Raw genomic sequence first — 17830 nt, forward strand, 5'->3', positions numbered from 1 at the left:
CATCTGGGAGGCGATACAGGGCCTTCAAAGCCCGCACCTCCAGGCTGCAGAACACCTTCTTCCCGAGAGCCATCAGATCACTGAACTGAACAATCACCCCCCCCCCCCCCCCCCCCCATATTGCCACCTCATCTACCTCACTATAATATAGACTGTATGTGCAATATGACAGATGTTGGGACATGTGCAATAATGCAATAATGGTATTCTCTAATGTGCAATATTTAAAAACCTTTTTAATGTTTTTGTGAAGTGCATAATATGTAGCAGAGGGTATGTGTGGGTACATTAATGTGTGGTGTGATAGTGAATATGGGTACAACTAATGTATGTATGGTATGGTAGTGTGTCTAGATAGAAGATAGATAGATACTTTATTTTATTAATCCCCTTGGGGAAATTCAAGGTATCTCGCAGCTCACACAGTATACAGACATTGACAGTTATTTTCATTCAGTTGTTTCACGTTATGTCTGCATCATGAATTAAAAATAAGCACATGATCAAATTCAATTAAATCATATCTATCAATATCAATAAGAGCGTGATGAGATAAAAGCAGGTGTATAAAACAAGTGTGTAAAAAAACAGGTGTATAGGGGAGCTCCAGTAGCTCACCGCGTACCTCGAACGCTATTTCGGCGTCGGGGACAACCGTGCGCGTCACGGATCTGGGGTACACGAGTTCGACTCCCGGACTCGCCGTATTTTCTCAGAGTGTCTTTCCCCCCATCTATACCCCATTCAACCTGTTTCTGTCGGTCATACTTGACCAGAAAAAGCGATAAACGCGAAAAGAACCAGCTGACTGGTCAAAGTTTAAAAAAATAAATAAAAACAGGTGTATGAAAAACTGTGTATAAAAACAGGTGTGTGGGTCAGAGGTCAAGGTCCCCCGCACTATATTACGCTATGGGTACATCATGGATGTGTTGTGTGGTAGAGTGTGTATGTAGGTATCGTTCTTTTAGGTGCTGCACAAACTAATTTTGTTGTACTGTATTGTGCAATGCCAATAAAGCTTTCTACTTCTACTATATCTATGCTGTCTATCTAATCTATGCTGTCTATCTATGCTGCCTATCTAATCTATGCTGTATATCTATGTTGTCTATCTATATTGTCTATCTATGCTTTCTATCTATGCTGTCTATCTAATCTATGCTGTATATCTATGCTGTCTATCCATGTTGTCTATCTATACTGTCTATCTAATCTATGCTGTCTATCTATGTTGTCTATCTACTGTATGCTGTCTATCTATGTTGTCTATCCATGCTGTCTTTCTGTGTTGTCTATCTATGTTGTCCATCTAATCTATGCTGTCTATCTATGCTGTCTATCTATGTTGTCTATCTATGCTGTCTATCTATGTTGTCTATCCATGCTGTCTTTCTGTGTTGTCTATCTAATCTATGCTGTCTATCTATTCTGTCTATCTATGTTGTCTATCTATGCTGTCTATCTATGTTGTCTATCCATGCTGTCTTTCTGTGTTGTCTATCTATGTTGTCTATCTAATCTATGCTGTCTATCTATGTTGTCTATCTAATCTATGCTGTCTATCTATGTTGTCTATATATGCTGTCTATCTATGCTGTCTATCTAATCTATGCTGTCTATCTATGTTGTCTATATATGCTGTCTATCTATGCTGTCTATCTATGCTGTGAATGTGGGCCAGTCACATACCTACCTGTGAGTCACAGCAGAGTGGGGAGGAAGAGGAGGAAGCCTTCATCAGCATCAGCTCCATGCCTCTCTCCACAATGTTCTGGATCTGCAGGTAGCCGGCCGTGTAGATCAGAACCAGCTGTTCGCTGGCGGCCATGCTCAGCCGGCCCGTGTAGCAGAAGGACAGGATCTGATGGAAACATGCCGGAGTCACAGAGGAGGGCAGCTCAAACACTGACTGCGAGGAGGAGGTGGGGGAGGAGGAGGAAGAGGAGGAGCTGAAGAGGTCTCTGAAGTAGAGGGAGGACGCAGCCAGCACAGCGCGGTGGGCCTTGAAGGCCTGACCCTGCACCAGGATGGACACGTCACAGTAGTGACCCTGCAGGCGTTGCTGGTTCAGACTGCCCAGCACGGAGCTGCCAAAGTCTGGGATCTCCACCTGCAGCAGACCCCCGGACATGCTGGAGGGCCGGGTGGGTTGTTGTTAAAGATAGAGAGGTGCTCCTCAGGGCCAGGGGCTGGTATCTGGCTAGTGGACAACGGGTCCTCGCAGGGGGCTGTTGGAAAGGACAAATCAATGTCCAGAAACCTTACGTTTCAGGGATGCATGATGAATCAGAAACACAATGTTTAGGTTCCATTCCTGGGTGTAGGGTTCAGAGGTCAGATAGAGGGGTGGAACCGGGGCTCTGGATGGGTGGGGCTTTAGGTTTAGTGGGTGTGGTTTTGGGCAGAGAAGGCTTTATGGAACCTGGGTAATGACTGGGGGCCAGCAGAAGTTGGTGCAGGTAGGTAGGGTCCAGAGTCTGGATCACAGTAGGTTGGAGTAGTTGGATGGGCTGGGGTCCACAGGGTGGAGAATGGGGCTGAGGTGGAGATTAGAGGTAGTAGCAGTAGGCGGAGGCAGGCTAGGGTGGAGGTTTTAGACGAGGAGACTGAAGGAGCAGCCTGAAGGGAAGAGGTCAATCGGGGAGGTGTTGGTTGGAGGTGGTCAACAGAGATGGAAAAGGTGGATCAGGGTGGTGTTGGTTGGAGGTGGTCAACACAGATGGCAAGAACACCTAAAAGATCTGGAGGAGGGGGGAGGGAGAGAAGGAGGGGGGGGGTGAGAGAAACGGGGAAGAGAGGATGGGACAACAGAGAGGGAGACATGGGAGAGATAGGAAAGAGATAAATAAGATGTGATGATATGAGAGGAGAGGAGAGGAAGTAAGAGAGGTGGATATGATAGAGAAGGGGAGAGGAGGGGTGGAACAGAGACAGGGTAAATGAGAAGCCGTGAAGGAGAGAGAGAGGTATATATAGAGAAAAACAGAGAGGTATAAATATATATATATATATATTTAAAAGATTATATATATATATGTATGTGCATCTCAATAAATTAGAATATCGAGGAAAAGTTCATTTATTTCAGTAATTCAATAAAAAAAGTGAAAATCATATTATATAAATTCATTACACAAATAGTGAAATATGTTAAGCCTTTATTTCAAAAATCTTTGATGATTATGGCTTACAGCTAATGAATTCGGTATCTGAGAAAATTAGAACATTACATAAGACCAATACAAATATATTTATATATTAATAAGATGACTTTGATTTGTAATTGCCCTTTAATATGTTGTTGTTGACAGGAGAGCGTGATTGATTTGATGCCAGTGTAATAGCCAGGTCACTGCCACACTATTGTAATCTATACTATTTTTATTATTTATTCCGCTGATTTTTGTCCGCTAACTCCTCCCAGAGCTTTCGCACCACATACACGTGTAAGGTATCAAAACGACGGCGTGCTCCAACTCGAGTTGCTATTACTTTTCGGAAAGTTTCACCACACCGTTTGGCTACAAATGGACTTTAAACGGGAACATTTCGGTCCATAGGGATTAATTTGGCGAACTAGAGTGTAGAAGCTGCATTTATTTTTTTACCGTCACCTTTTGTAAATTGCGACAGTAGATATAAAAACAACACATCAGAACGATGACACGACTGTGCCCTCGCTCACAAAAGAAAAATAAATGGAATTAGACATTTCTATCTCAACTTATGGCCATTTATTTGAAAGTTATGCTTTGCACTCTAGCAAAAACCAGATTTTTTACTGTTTCCCCCCTTGTTTGCCGATCGCCACCCAGGCCACAATGGACCTATCGCTAAGCCACGCCCCCTTTGAAAACTCGGACAAACAAAGCCGACCGTGAATGACGATGGCCGTGGGGGGACCTCAAGTTCAATTGTCAGATTTACCACAGCAGGTAATAGACCTGTTTTTTAAAGATGACACAAATATTTCATCTAGAAGCAGACAGAGAGGGTTACAATACACAGTGGAAAAGTATGTTCATGAGATAAACATTTACAGAAAAGAAACCATTAGAATCGAGGCCAAATGCTATCACTCGCAACTGAAAAGTGAGAAACCCCACAGGCTCTCTATCAATGTTGCTGATGACAACACCATCATGGAGCAGTGTTGTTCGTGTATTGCAGGGTAAGTAATTTCTAACACATTATTACCTTAGACCTCCATGATTACTACTATTGCTGATATTTTAGTTTAGGCTAGTGGTCCAACGCAGTATACAAGCTTTCTCATTCACCCGGTATACTGAGTGGGTGGGGCAGGGCTAAAGTCAGGCAGACATTGGATTTGCATATGTCAAAGCCACTGTGTAGGCCAGTAGCTAGACCCGACAGGTGTGTCATTTATGTAACATTAGTGATATTCAAGTAGCAGCTAGTACGAGCAGTGTTCTCAAACAGTCAGTAGCCTATTTTTTTTCTCCCCTTCTCATTGCTGTTGAAACCATAGGGCACCTGGTTACTGTTCACACATCATTGGGCTCATGTACAGTTTAGATATTTCTCGTGCCCAAAATGATGACACTGCCTCCTGTACAAGTCAGCCACAGCAGTGGCATAAACACAGAGGGAAGAAGGTAGCAGGCCAGCCTATAACCTATGCAGTCGTGGCAAAAGCCAAACTGAACCGCAAACGGAGACCAGTGATCCCCACCTACACTCCTAACAGGTAGTTTCAAAGCACAATAAAAACACAGATAGATTTGGTAATAAAGGCAAAATGGTGCTCCTTCACAGTTTATTGGAAAAAAATTGCACCATCATGCAGTTTGATGTGAAAGAATAATAGCCTAGGCACAACATCCGATACATTTCTAACACAGTTAACAGTAACATGTATCGTTCTGCCTTTAGGAAAGAGTCAGGAATCAGTGAGGAAATATATGAGACACTGAGAGGAATGAGAGGCACACCTATAAGCTACATTGTTAACCAGACCCCTATACAGGTAGCAGTAGGTGGAAAGGACTACCCCATTGGTTGTGGCTTGAGCTATCAGGTAATGGTATTCTTTAGGATGCATGGCTGGAAGTTAGACAGCATACTCACAACATACCAGATCTGGTTGATGTTTGTCAACCTTATGTTAGGGATCCTCTCTGACACAATTTTAAATTTCTTTATCTTTGATATAGCACGTTCAACATGTATCCTGTGTGCAGCCACTTTTTTTTGTCAGGCAGACATCTGTAGAGGGCATCTGCCTTTTTCCTCTGACGAAGGGTGGGATGTTTATTTCAAGTCCAATTTCTTGTAGGTCATTTTCAATTAAAAATCCTTTATCTACCATAAGCCCATCCCCTTCCTGCAGCCATGTTTAAGCAGATGTTTCATTAGCTCAATAACGTTGCTCTGCCTAACTATTTCTTTGTCAGACATAGATCCAGTGAAAAGAGTTGAACAAAATATTACAGAACCTCGTGGATCACATGCTATGAGGGATTTCAATGTGTTTGCAGACTTGTAGGTTGAGTAACTTTGACTCTGCAATACAAGTGAAGTTGGGGTTTGAATTTCTAACTCTGTACAGTCTAATATTGCCATCGTTGTAGGAAATTCCTCTCTGTACTTTCCTGGCATTTGTGCCATTATTATGTCTCTATGAGGCCATGCGGGTAGTTCCCCTAGAACTGTGAACATGTAGTCCACCCATGTGTTGAACAAAGTACCAACACTACGTTCATCAATCATAAATCTAAATGCCAAATCTTTTAAATCATGATTTTGTCTCAGTTTCATAAGAACAAGCAAGAGCTGCACACGCATGCATTGTGTTAATTTGCCAATCACATCTGCTATACAGTATGTCAATGGGACTGAAGTTTGCTGTGCTGTTTCACTGCTAGGTATACTAAACACAGTACATAGATTGTTGAATTGATCATAAGTGAATCCAGTGGCATATTTGAAATAGGCTGGTACACGTCTGTCCTGCAAGACCTCTGGTGTTAATCTATTTGGTACTTGATTATGTCTCAGAACAGTATTTATACTCGTCAGTGATTCGATTTGTGCTTGTTGATTTCTCAATCTTTCATCTCGCTCCTCTTGTCCACCTTCCATTGGGGGAGCCTGCTCCACAGGCCGGCACTCCTCATCTGGAGGCTCCTCCACACCCTGACCTTCTTAGAGAAGAGAGAGGAGTAAGAGGGGAGGAGAGAGGGGTGATGGATAAGGGGAGAGGGATGAGGGAGAGGTGAATGAGGAGAGAGGGATGAGGGGGAGAGGTGAATGAGGGGAGAAATAAATGAGAGGAGAAAGGGATAAGAGGAGACAAATTACTCGTTGATGTTTCAAATTTTTTCTCTCGCTGCAGCTCCCACTGTTGCAGCTCCCACAGACCAACCCAGCAACATCCCTTCCTGTACCAAGACCATCCTCATGCCCCTCTCTCCAGACATAGCCATACCAACACCACAGCACATCCAGAGCTTTGATCTGGAGGAAGCAAGACAACTACAACTGCAAACCACGGGACAGGCTGAATGTCCACTGTGGCACAAGGAGCGAGAGGGCAGGCTGACTGCATCAGAATTTGGCAAGATACTAAAGAGAACGAAAATTTCAGATGCCTTCATACAGTCCACATATTACCCCAAGCCCTTCACTGCTACTGCAACAACCTATGGCTCTGCCAATGAGTCAAAGGCCAAGCAGCTGTACCAGGAGACATTTCCAGATATAGGCATGTTCATAGCTCTGGCCTCCTCCTGCAACCAGATCTCCCCTTCCTTGGGGCAACACCAGATGCAATAATATGTGACAATGGTCAAACAGGCTTGCTTGAGGTGAAATGTCCCTTTGCAGCAAGGGACATGACGGTAGCAGAGGCAGCCACAGCCATAAAAGATTTATATGTGCGTAAAGACGGAGAAGACATGCACATCTCAAAGAGGCACAACTGTTATTACCAAATTCAAGGGCAACTACTACTTAGCGGACTCAACTTCTGTGACTTTGTACTTTTTACAAGAAGAGATATATATATTGAGAGAGTTCACAGAGATATTCAGTTCATCAATGACATGATTGTAAAGCTGCACACATTCCATAATGCTCACTTTAGTCAAAAACATAAAGCAGACCTCTTTCATTGTCACTCATGTCCTGTTTTGGGTTGACCTGTGTCGTCTCTGTGAGGGCAGTAACATCCCCAGCACACCTCATGCTGTGAAAAAAACACAAAAAGCTGAGTATTAGCTAAGCATAGACAGATAATAATAATAGTTCATTTATGGAGCATCTTTCATACATAAAATGCAGCTCAAAGTGGATTTTATTGACAACAAACATAACAACTTTGACAGATCAACATTTGTATTTGCCTTGTCAGGGATAAAACGAAAAGTCTGGACTTATTTACATCGTTGTCCCTGTTGTTACTGGTTTCAAGTGGCACTATGGCATCTGAAGTGCATCGAGCATTCTTAGTGCATATCTAAAGTGCATGTAGTAGTATTCATGTTTCAGTTTTTTTTTTATTATAAAAAAAAAGCATCATTCATGATCATTGGTGCATTAAAAACAATTATTTTCATCAACAAAGTGCATAGAGACATTACTCATCGTTCACCAGAGGTTCACCAGGTTCACCAGAGGTTCCTCCGGTGGTTATAACAAGTTTGTCCTCACTGCTTAGCCTTATTTTTTAACCCATTAATATGGATTCTGTCTTGTTGCCTAGATGCAGTGACCAGTGGCGTTGCGCAATATGTCGGGGCCCCCCCGCAAGGCAGACCACTCCCCTAAATCAATAATAAAGTGAGAACATTTTGTCCATTTGGTCCATCCCATTACAGCCGACCCTAATGTCGAGCTCACCCTCCGCCTATGCAGGCTCTGACACTACTTGCAGTTTCAGTAAATCCTCGCAATTACAATGACCCATAATCTCATGCCATGTCATATCGTGACTGGCCGTCCCGCTACAACACACATCATTATTATCATCACACTGGACATCGCGGCCACTTAAACCATGTACTAAAAAATTTACGGATTAGATTCCAGTTCCAATGTAACCTGTAGGCTACTCGTACTGGTTATGGCGAATAAAACGTTATATTCTTCTAACCTGTCTCGGGTCTCGGCGGCTGTAGCGTGGCTGGGGGCCTGGCTGGGCTGTCTGTCTGCCTGGGCCGGCGTGTTGATAGCGGTGGACGCGGCGCGGCGGCCGGCCTGGGTGGGGAGCTTACTGCCGATGCATTCTTCAGTAACGTTAGAGTCAGTCTACCTTTGCTGCCTGCTGGAACAATGATGTTCTTTTTCGTAGCTTTGCCGTCTCCTGTTCGGCTTTCGCTCTCATCTTGTTTTTCTAAGCACCGCCGCTTGCTTGGATATTTGCGGCATTTTTACCGGCGCTTCCCGCTGTGTTTTGAACGCTGCCAATGAACATTAGTTATCAGCCCTATCGCAGGTGAGCAAATCATAGCAGGGAGGGCGGGGCCCCGCCCTCTGTGCGAGATGCATCCAGCTGCAGCCCTGCAGAACCATACTGGGCTCCACTGTCTGCGCCCTGTTCGCGCTCGTTACGAAATCTAAGAGGATAGTCTACAGTCGGGGCGGGGCCCCCTAAGCTCCGGGGCCCCCCCGCACCGCGGGGGTTGCGGGGGCCTCCGCTACGCCACTGGCAGTGACAACTAGGGGTGGGACGATACATCGATCCAGATCGATATATCAATCTATTATCAAATAGGATCGATGCAACGTAAAAAGATCGATTCATATTGCGATACTCTTATTTTGAAAATCCCCTCGTGAGCATATCCGCCCGGCTGGCTGCAACAACAACAGTAGCTCAGCGCAGCTCAGCGTGTGTAGACGTTAGACAGCATTGCTTCAGAGTCCGCCTATTTTGCCCGAAATAAGTGCCTGTTGTTTTTTTCCCCACAAGGGGTCAAATGCATCTAACATGCTTTCCATCCTCGCCATTCCTTTATGCCCACGTCGCGTTAAATACCAAAATTAACGTTGCGTTAGCGTGAGCTAACTAAGCTAAGCTGATAGAGAGAGCAGCAGAGGACCACTAGGGACTGGGAAGGAGGGGGGGGGTTACTGCATTCTCGAGATAGCCCCACTAACAGGATCTGGCCGGTACTGCACCTTCTGACTCCCAATATGCCTTTTCCAGCCAAAATACAGCGCTGTGATAGGATATTAATATCGAAAAAAAAAGAAAAACGAACCAAAAACAGTGAACAGGAGGTCTATTTGTATTAAAAACAATAGATTGTTTTTCATTTAAATGTCTGGAAGAGATAAAAAATAAAAATGTCAAATGATATTTCCATTGCCTTTTTTGTTGTTGATTTAAATGTTACTGATTGTTATAAATCGGCATATAATATCGTCTCATATCGATCGCAGGCACCTGAATCTAATCGTATCGTGGCAGACTTTGTGATATCGGAAAATATCGTATCGTTGTCCAAAGAATCGATATCGTATCGTGATGAAACTGGTGATTCCCACCCCTAGTGACAACCTGTTGTCTGTTAGCCAGTTCTTTATACTATCAATGGTGGTCACTACATTAAATCTATAACTATAACTGTCCTTGTTGGTCATCATTTCCACTGTTATGCACCTGGCTGACTGTAACGTTACCTTTTTTTGGGTGAGGGTCTGTGTCTTTTCGGAGCAGACACGAGAGCCCGGATGGGATCTGGATATTCCAGAGTTGGCTTCCCATCTCTGAAGTGCTTTGGGGTGAAAAGACAGTTAGCAAAAGTTAGCTAAAAACACCAGCTAACTAGCGAGGACGAAAAGTCAGACAGCAAACGTTGATGTTGATAACACTGTAGCTAGCTAGCTGGCTAACAAGTTGGCAGCTAACGTTAGCTAGCTGGGCTGGATATACGCTAGCTAGTTGGCAGTCAAAGTCAAACGTTAGCAAACTAATAGTTTGGTCTACGTTTCTAATACATGCCGTCAAATATTATGTCTTTATGAATTGACCTTATCTTTGCGCAAACATAAGTGTCCTTGGTAATGGTCTTCACATTCAGTTGTGTATGTGGTCGACGACACAGCATAATCCACCGCTTGCATTTGTCGAGTTTTCTTTTGGGCTTCGGAAAAGGTATGAAATATACTCCTCCATCCAGTCTTTCAGGGTACCTGGTGTCCGAATTACAGGTACCCCACACACAGCGTTTCACCATCAGATATTAGCTAGATAATAACATAGAAACTTAACTCTTCTCAGTGGTTTCGATCACAGATGTTTGGTTTGATGCGCCCCACAAATGGCTTTTCTGGTGGTGTCCGAGTTTTCTGCCAGCGGGGATTTTCGCTGTGATATGATTGGACAAATTCTATTTGGGGCGTGGTTTAGCGACAGGTCTATTGTCGACGGAATTACACAATATCGCACATAACCCTTCATTCAGGTCTTCAAGTGCTCATATTAAGAGGTGAGAGAAAACGGGGTTTATTCAATGTATGTGATGTATAGATTGGGGGGAGGTGACCACAGCTAAAACGGTGAAATGTGCATGGAAGACGGTGATAGAACGGTGACCAGTGGATTGAATACACTGCCAGCGAGGGTGTTTGTTGACATTCCTTGTAAGAACATCTGAGATTAGAGTGTACTGTAGGCCCAGAGCAGGAGGGAGAGAGATTCATCTTAATGAAAGTTTAATGGTGTTAAAGGTTATTAACGCAGTTGTCATGACAACACGGCACATGACAACCAGAAAGGGGTGGGCTATCGTTGCTACGGCGAGGATCTATAAGTTGAACGGTGTTTCCGGGTGTAAGGCAGACTAAAATCCGACTGAGACCAAGAGGGAAGAAACCAGAAGAGACTCTCTCTCCTCTTATCACGGAGGGGGGGGGGGGAGAATGCCACATCATCTTTAGCTTCGGCTAACGCGAGGAGGGTTAGGCTGAAGACCAGGCCTGAACACTATTGGACTGAATAACAAAAGGACGATAGACGAACACACCGAAAGATCATTAGAATAGACTCTTCAAGGACAATAACATCTGTTAACATCTGAGCTGAGGTTTCTGTTTATCAAATAAAACCACGCTTTTCCTTGTAAGGTATTTCACGTTGTCGAAGTGTCGAATTCTTACGGAGGTGGAGAATTATTATGGTTTATGGATTGCACTATCGGGGGAGATAAGGATCTTATCAGCCGGTATCGGAGACGTCAGGACCATTAAAATGACACAACGCAGAGGAATTGGATGGAGAGCCAAAACAGATGAAGACGTGATACTGGCCAGTTTGATCAGGATCTTACTGTTGGTGCCGATGACAGCCGGATTTGCAAGAGATTAAAACAACGGGAGCAGTTGGTTGCCGAGAGATAAGAACAACGGAAAAAGACTTTTTCAATAATGGGACGACAGTGGACAACAATCATCGTGTGTGGGAGAATCATGATCGAGCAAGGCCGGCCAGCCCTGGGAGAGAGCGGCGAGTCGAGCGGTCAGGAGGCGAACCAGCGCTGTAGGGGAAACAGCGCTCCGATCAAAAATGTGAGTTCACTGTGCACACGGTTGTTTTGATCTTTTAAGCCAAATAAAAACGAACAGATGTGCATCCGTAAACGTAAACATTTCTAGTTCGACACAGAGAGAATGCCAGCTGTAATAATATGAGCAGAGAGCCATGGTGAAAATCGAGGGTGTTATCTACAGAGAATGAAAAGCAAACGAGGCAGGCTGCACAGTTTTGGTTTAAGGAGGGTAAATGCGAGATGAGGAAAGGGGGGGGGAACGCTTGAACCAGATCGAAAAATTGTTAATGGCGGGACTGTTTTCATAACAGAAGGAAAGTCGAAAGGAGATTGTACCAGTGTGTATTATGTCCGATCAGGCAAGAGTATTAGTCTGAGAAAGCGTCCCCTGATAATGGATAGGAAAGAGAGGAAAAACAGCGGTGTTTTTAGACCTTGGAAGGAAGGGCAGCGGCCGTTTGTTGAGAGAGTAGCCATTTGCACCGAGTCAAGATGGCAGCAAAGGAGCCACGAGGAGTTAACAACAGATAAGAACCAGGAAGTGACACGTCAACTAAACCACCATAGAGGAGGAGTAGGTTGCCACCTAGTGGCGGAGAGGGGGTAGTGCTGGGGAGTTTTCATTACTCATAGGGGAATATTTAGATATAGGCCTGTACTACCATCTAGTGGCGGAGTGGGGGAGTGATTCAATAGTGAATCTAATGAGCACAGAGAGTGGATTATTATTATAATGATAATATTAGATATAGAGTTTAATTATACAATGATTAAATAAGAATTGCACAGAAAGATGGTGCAGTTATTTGAATGGGTTAATTATGGAATAAAGAGGGAGTTTGAATTCCAGTGGGGCCTTCTCACACCTAATAGATAGGCAGGGTCTTCAGAAGACACGTCACCAGAAGAACTGGCGCGTGCTGGGGGTCAAACTGGGATGAAGAGTTGCGCGGAGTGGGTATCGGAAACTGCAAGTGTCACGCCGGAAAACAACAAACAGGGAACCGCCCTGTAAGATAGATAATAGGTGTGGAGAAGGTGGTAGACTAATAGCAAAACAAGGGAAGTCGAATGTACAGACGACTGCCGGTGTTGTGTTTCTGCTTTCAAGGGGGGAATGACACCGACAGCGATGGAGATGACCAGGAGACAGACTGGAGGAGGAGGAAGCCGCAGGGGCCTACACAGATCCACGACGAGAGAGAGGAGATGGCGGCGATGGAGGAGCAGATGTGGAGAGGACAGCCAGAGACACTGAGCAGTAGCAGACCAGATGAGACATTTTTGCCTAGGGGATCGCGCCCTGGGAGGGGGACCAGCTCAGGAAAGGAGCCGTCACTGAAAGGGGCCCTTGCCCTAGAAGACGGGACCGGCCCAAGATGGGAGGTGTACTGTAAGAGAGGGAAGGGAGCGCTCTGATTTGGACGTGGGGTACCTAATAGGGGGGCCGAAGGGTTTTAGGTGTGTCGTCTGAAAAGTTGCAATCTGTGTTTTTCTCTGTCTCTCTCTCTCTCTCTCCTCCATGACCGTTGTTTATCCTTTCTGGTTTGGGTGTGATGCGGGTAATGGAAAACAATAAGGCAAAACAGCAGACGGCGGGGCCCTCATTGTTATGAGTCTATTTTTGGGTATAATTAATTGAAAAACCAAGTAGTCTGTTGATTCTGAAAGTTGATTGAGAATCAAAGGGGGGAATGAGAGAAAACGGGGTTTATTCAATGTATGTGATGTATAGATTGGGGGGAGGTGACCACAGCTAAAACGGTGAAATGTGCATGGAAGACGGTGATAGAACGGTGACCAGTGGATTGAATACACTGCCAGCGAGGGTGTTTGTTGACATTCCTTGTAAGAACAGACTCAGAGGGAGCTGTCAATCAACTCAATAAACTCAATGACCTGGCAATGACCTCTCAGGGGATTAACCCTTTGTGTATCTTTTGAACCGTTTGTCGTAGAGACTTGCAGGTTGTGGCATTGTACTCAGTAGGGATTAGGGCTGCAACTAACGATTATTTTGGTAATCGACTAATCTGTCGATAATTTCTTCGATTAGTCGACTAATCTAACGATTATTTTTGCCATTCGATTAGTCGACTAATCTAACGATTATTTTTGTCACACCCTCAATCTCTGCTTCCTGTGGGCATGGCTCCTTCTCCAATGCATGTTTTACCTCACATGCTCAAGTCTGCACACCTGTGAATGTCACCCTGTTGTCCAGTCCCTCTGCCTTAACAGTTAACTTACAGTAACATAACATGATGATCCCATAGCAAATTAAAATAATTACTCATGAAACATTTGAATTTGAATCTTAAGCAACTTTCAATCTAAATGTATTTGAACAATACAACAATCACCCCATAACAAGATAAATAAATTAAATAATACAAATTAAAGTGGAAGTGTTTAAATAACAACAACAAATATATAGCAGACTTCTTAGCTTAACATCCCAGGGAACTAATGGGATAACTGGGGATGTTGTTTGCTCCTGACAAGAGTCTCAAAGTCTGGGGTGATGGTAGACAAAGCAACTCTGAGGTCATGCTCAATGTCCAATCTGTTCCTCTGCTTTGTCTTCAGCTGGACCAGAGCTGAGAAGCCACTTTCACAAAGATATATAGTGCAAAAAAAAATATATATATAAATATAAAAATAACTTTTTTTATGACTAATCGACGCAAACATTCTGCATCGACGAGTTTTTATGATCGACGTCGTCGATTATGTCGACTAATCGTTGCAGCCCTAGTAGGGATATCCTCTTCCATTGGTCTATGTTGACCACGCCCCCATGGTTCGGCTCCTCCCCCTTCAGGGGATTAACCCTTTATCCCTAGGCTGTGCCCCCTTGAAGTGGACACCCAACCAGAGTACAGAGTACAGTGAAATGAAGTGGGCACTAGGGCTGTCTTAAATACTTCGAAGCTTCGTTCGATGGGCATGGGATTTGAATATGAAAATTAAATTCGATTATTAAAAAAATATATATATGAATATATATATATATATATATATATTTTTTTTTTCTTTTTTGCTAAATCAACTCTGCCTCTCTTTGTTAATTACAACAAGCAATGCTGTTTGTTATTTAAGATGAGGTCGGACTCGGCACTGACAGATTTGTTTTCATTGTGCTGCTTTTATAAAGCCTCAAATGACGGCTTACAATATTTCATGAAAGCAAAGTGTTTTGTTTGTCTAAGATTTAAAAAGGTTTAAAGGTTTACAGCACTGACAAAGTTGAACAAAGTGCTGTACAACTCCCACAACATAAAAAAAAAAAATGCTTTATTTCGAAGCTTCGAATTAAAATCGAATCTCGGCCCCGAAGCTTCGAATTCCAAAAAAATTATCGAAGGTCAGCCCTAGTGGGCACCCAACCAGAGTACAGATAAATGAAGTGGACACCCAACCAGAGTACATATAAATGAAGGGGACACCCAACCAGAGTACAGATAAATGAAGAGTACAGATAAATGAAGGGGACACCCAACCAGAGTACAGATAAATGAAGGGGACACCCAACCAGAGTACAGATAAATGAAGGGGACACCCAACCAGAAGGGGACACCCAACCAGAGTACATATAAATGAAAGGGACACCCAACCAGAGTACAGATAAATGAAGGGGACACCCAACCAGAGTACAGATAAATGAAGGGGACACCCAACCAGAAGGGGACACCCAACCAGAGTACAGATAAATGAAGGGGACACCCAACCAGAGTACAGATAAATGAAGGGGACACCCAACCAGAGTACAGATAAATGAAGGGGACACCCAACCAGAAGGGGACACCCAACCAGAGTACAGATAAATTAAGGGGACACCCAACCAGAGTACAGATAAATGAAGGGGACACCCAACCAGAGTACAGATAAATGAAGTGGACACCCAACCAGAGTGCAGATAAATGAAGGGGACACCCAACCAGAGTACAGATAAATGAAGGGGATACCCAACCAGAGTACAGATAAATGAAGGGGACACCCAACCAGAGTACAGATAAATGAAGGGGACACCCAACCAGAGTACAGATAAATGAAGGGGACACCCAACCAGAGTACAGATAAATGAAGGGGACACCCAACCAGAAGGGGACACCCAACCAGAGTACAGATAAATGAAGGGGACACCCAACCAGAAGGGGACACCCAACCAGAGTACATATAAATGAAAGGGACACCCAACCAGAGTACAGATAAATGAAGGGGACACCCAACCAGAGTACAGATAAATGAAGGGGACACCCAACCAGAAGGGGACACCCAACCAGAGTACAGATAAATGAAGGGGACACCCAACCAGAGTACAGATAAATGAAGGGGACACCCAACCAGAGTACAGATAAATGAAGGGGACACCCAACCAAAGTACAGATAAATGAAGGGGACACCAAACCAGAGTACAGATAAATGAAGGGGACACCCAACCAGAGTACAGATAAATGAAGGGGACACCCAACCAGAGTACAGATAAATGAAGGGGACACCCAACCAGAGTACAGATAAATGAAGGGGACACCCAACCAGAAGGGGACACCCAACCAGAGTACAGATAAATGAAGGGGACACCCAACCAGAGTACAGATAAATGAAGTGGACACCCAACCAGAGTACAGATAAATGAAGGGGACACCCAACCAGAGTACAGATAAATGAAGGGGACACCAAACTAGAGTACAGATAAATGAAGGGGACACCAAACCAGAGTACAGATAAATGAAGGGGACACCTAACCAGAAGGGGACACCCAACCAGAGTACAGATAAATGAAGGGGACACCCAACCAGAGTACAGATAAATGAAGGGGACACCCAACCAGAGTACAGATAAATGAAGGGGACACCCAACCAGAAGGGGACACCCAACCAGAGTACAGATAAATGAAGGTCACACCCAACCAGAGTACAGATACATGAAGGGGACACCCAACCAGAAGGGGACACACAACCAGAGTACAGATAAATGAAGGGGATACCCAACCAGAGTACAGATAAATGAAGGGGACACACAACCTATGTTGACCACGCCCATAGTTTGGCTCCGCCCCCTTTTTGTATTTTTTGAACCGTTTGTCGTAGAGACTTGCGGGTTGTGTCATTGTACTCAGTAGGGATATCCTCTTTCATTGGTCTATGTTGACCACGCCCCCATGGTTCGGCTCCTCCCACTTATCATTCGACCCGCCCCTTTTTGTATCTTTTGATCCGTTTGTCGTAGAGACTTACGGCTTGTGCCATTGTACTCAGTAGGGATGTCCTCTTTCATTGGTCTATGTTGACCACGCCCATAGTTTGACTCCTCCCCCTTTGTGTATCTTTTGAACCGTTTGTCGTAGAGACTTGCGGGTTGTGTCATTGTACTCAGTAGGGATATCCTCTTTCATTGGTCTATGTTGACCACTCCCCTGATCCTTAGGCCGTGCCCCCTTTTTGTATCTTTTGAACCGTTTGTCGTAGAGACTTGCGGGTTGTACCATTGTACTCAGTAAGGATGTCCTCTTTCATTGGTCTATATTGACCACATCCTTAGGCCGTGCCCCCTTTTTGTATCTTTTGAACCGTTTGTCATAGAGACAATACAGACCCTCTCCCATTGGCCGGCGGTGCACAGGCATCACCCACACTTTCACAATTTCCCCCGCACGGAATTGTCTAGTTGTTGTGGTAATTGTTCTCCTTTTGGGGAAATTGTGAGTTAATGACAGATGTAAGTACAGTATTTATGTTTTATTTGTGCCCATTTCATTTTTCTGTATCTTACTTTAGAATTATGTTCATATTGATCCATTTCTGTTGATGTTTCTCTCTGCTAGTGAGATGCTGTTAGCCATGCCATGCTGGTTAGCTTAGTTGTGTGTTAGCTAGGCTATATAAATATAACTTGTCACTTGTTACTGTTAGTGCATTGAATAAATCTTTAAATTTGGTTTACAGTGTGTGCCTACTTGTATTGTTTTGCCTCTATTGCAAGTTTCAAGTTTCAAGTTTCTTTAATAGTCGTCATACAGAAGTACAGAATACTTTCATACAAAATGCTTCTTACTGTTACGCTCCAGAGACTGTGCTAGACAAGATAGTATCAAATAACATAGTATAGCATGTAATTTTACACTCTATCGCCCTCCAGGTCCCCTCGATCACTTCACAGATGAGCTGGACATGCTTCTAAGCTCCTTACCGGAAGATGGTACCCCGCTCCTTCTATTGGGCGACTTCAACCTGCCTGACTCATCTCAGTCGGTCCCAGTGGTCTCCCTCCTACAACAATTTGACCTGACTCCCACTGCCATGCCTCCC

General features: G+C 44.1%; 1 protein-coding gene and 1 long non-coding RNA gene across 2 annotated transcripts in view; both read right to left on the reverse strand.

Annotated features, from left to right (window-relative positions):
• LOC311248176 (nucleus accumbens-associated protein 2-like) overlaps window positions 1-2134 on the reverse strand; it is a gene marked incomplete at both ends in the record, with an annotated part of 69535 nt that extends 67401 nt beyond the window's left edge. Inside the window, one exon of the mRNA XM_084337971.1 lies at window positions 1697-2134. Coding sequence (XP_084194097.1) covers window positions 1697-2134 — 438 coding nt within the window. The remainder of the gene's footprint in view (window positions 1-1696) is intronic.
• A 4996-nt stretch (window positions 2135-7130) lies between these two features.
• The window catches only part of LOC311222789, a 66935-nt gene continuing 56235 nt past the window's right edge, over window positions 7131-17830 (reverse strand). The window contains exons 2-3 of the long non-coding RNA XR_014619379.1: window positions 9652-9746; window positions 7131-7213 (exon numbers count right to left, since the gene is read on the reverse strand). This is a non-coding gene — a long non-coding RNA (uncharacterized lncRNA). The remainder of the gene's footprint in view (window positions 7214-9651; window positions 9747-17830) is intronic.

This window comes from Notolepis coatsorum (assembly GCF_963971535.1).
Source record: "Notolepis coatsorum genome assembly, chromosome: 2".
NCBI lineage: Eukaryota > Metazoa > Chordata > Actinopteri > Aulopiformes > Paralepididae > Notolepis > Notolepis coatsorum.